The sequence below is a fragment of the Prosopis cineraria genome, unplaced genomic scaffold (assembly GCF_029017545.1).
Source record: "Prosopis cineraria cultivar Desert tree isolate PC_DT_omini unplaced genomic scaffold, ASM2901754v1 PC53, whole genome shotgun sequence".
NCBI classification, from domain to species: Eukaryota; Viridiplantae; Streptophyta; class Magnoliopsida; order Fabales; family Fabaceae; genus Prosopis; species Prosopis cineraria.
The window spans coordinates 20,099-22,082 of NW_026555383.1; the positions used below are offsets into that span (position 1 = coordinate 20,099).

General features: G+C 34.6%; 1 protein-coding gene across 1 annotated transcript; it reads left to right on the forward strand.

The window, feature by feature from the left end:
• Positions 1–533: 533 nt before the first annotated feature.
• Positions 534–1,732, forward strand: LOC129295132 (zinc finger BED domain-containing protein RICESLEEPER 1-like). Its single transcript, XM_054933604.1, has 2 exons — positions 534–1,578; positions 1,686–1,732. The coding sequence occupies exons 1-2, from the start codon at positions 534–536 to the stop codon at positions 1,730–1,732; spliced, it is 1,092 nt and encodes a 363-aa protein (XP_054789579.1).
• Positions 1,733–1,984: the final 252 nt, after the last annotated feature.

The following is a 1,984-nucleotide window of genomic DNA, read 5'->3' on the forward strand; positions in this document are numbered from 1 at the left end:
TTATACCTTGAAGAAGTTAGAAAGTTGAAAAGGTATTTTAAAAAATCTCAAATCCGTGTTTCTCTCACTACCGATACTTGGACTTCCAATCAAAATGCCAGTTATATGTGCGTAACTGCTCATTGGATTAATGATCATTAGACATATCAAAAGCGAATCTTGAATTTTTGTGTAGTTGAAAATCATAAGGGAGAAACAATTGCTCAAGAAATTGAGAAATGCTTGCTGTTTTGGAGCATTGATAAGGTGTTTACAATCACGGTTGATAATGCTTCTTCTAATGACACTGCTTTGGCATCTTTAAAGGGGGTCTTGAGGCATTGGAATGGTTTAGTTTGTGATGGGGAGTTCTTGCACTTGCATTGTTGTGCGCATATCTTAAATTTGATTGTTTCTGATGGTGTGAAGGATATGCACAAGTGTATTGAAGGCATTCGAAATGCCATTAATATGTGAGATCTTCTCCATCAAGGTTTCATAAATTCAAGGAGCTTGTGGAAAAAATGAAAATTGATTCAAGGAGGCTACTAAGCATGGATTGTCCAACTCGATGGAATTCAACTTACATAATGTTAGAGAGTGCAATTAAATTTTACAGCGTTTTTGAGAGGATGGAGCAGCAAGATAATGATTATAGAAACTTCTTCTTGGATAAAAATTTGATTGGTCCCCCTAATGAAAATGATTGGAAGGATGCAAAAGATTTTGTGATCTTTTTAAAGGTGTTCTATGATATTACTTTGCAATTTTCAGGATCACTTTATGTGACCTCAAATGTTTGCTTTCAACAAATAGTTGATGTCTTTGCAGTTTTATATGAAAGTGCAAACAATCATGATTCCTTGCTTTGTGGTATGGCTAAGAGCATGTTGATCAAGTATAATAAGTATTGGGGGAACTTAGAGAAACTTAATCTTTTGCTTGTGGTAGCAGTGGTACTTGACCCAAGGTATAAAATGAAATATTTGCAGTTTGCTTTTGAGGATATGTTTCCTGAGGCTACACAACGTGAAGCTATGACAAAAAAGGTCTCAGATGTCTTATATCGTTTGTATGATCATTATTTAAGTGGGGTTGACACATCTCAGACTCAAAGTCAGAGTCAAAGTCAGACACAAGGAGCAAGTGAAAGTAGTTTGACTCAATCACTTGGATCAGATCATAGGCCTTTAACTTTCTTAACTTCTAGGTTTAGGGCTTCATTTCAAAGGTTTCTCGCCCAAAAAGAGACTGAGATTCAAGCAGATAAGTATGCAGAGGTGGACAAGTATTTGCATGATGAGTTAGCTGAAGCACTTGATCCAAATTTTGACATTTTAACGTGGTGGAAATTGAATTCGGCTAAATATAAAGTCCTTTCATTGATTGCACGTGATGTATTGGCCATGCCTGTTTCCACTGTGTCTTCAGAATCTGCATTTAGCACAGGAGGTTGTGTAATTGATGATTTTAGGAGCTCCCTATCTCCAAAGATGGTCGAGGCACTAATTTGTGCCCAAAACTGGCTATCTCCATCAACTGCAAAATTGAAGGGTGTTGACGTTGATAATTTTAACGATACAGAGCAAGCTGTGGAAGGTAATATCATTTTTTATAATTGATTATTTCTTTTAATATGATTTAACTTCTCGTTTATCTATATTTAATAATTTTTGTTTATATTGTGTTTATTGTTTTATTTTCAGAAGAATCATTGGCTTCAAATATCTCAGTTGAAGAGGAAGAGCAATGATTCGAAGTTGAAGTTATCTTTAGGGCTTAAATTGTTGATTCTTGACTTGTTGTTGCACTTATCACTTGGAAGTTACTTGTCTTTGTTGAGCTGTATTTGCTGAATTGTTATTGTTGTTTGTCTTTTGAATGTTGCTGCTGAAATGTTCTTCTTAGACTTGATTTAATTTGATTTTCTGTTATTGCTTTTTTTTCTTTTAGTAGGAAATCTTGGTATTTCCAAAAGCATTCTTTTTCTTGAATTTTTTTCTAC

Coding starts and splice junctions, on each gene's coding strand:
- LOC129295132 (XM_054933604.1), top strand. CDS start 534: ATGGATTGTCCAACTCGATGGAATTCAACTTACATAATGTTAGAGAGT. Junction 1,579..1,685: donor TACAGAGCAAGCTGTGGAAG/GTAATATCATTT, acceptor TTTTATTTTCAG/AAGAATCATTGGCTTCAAAT.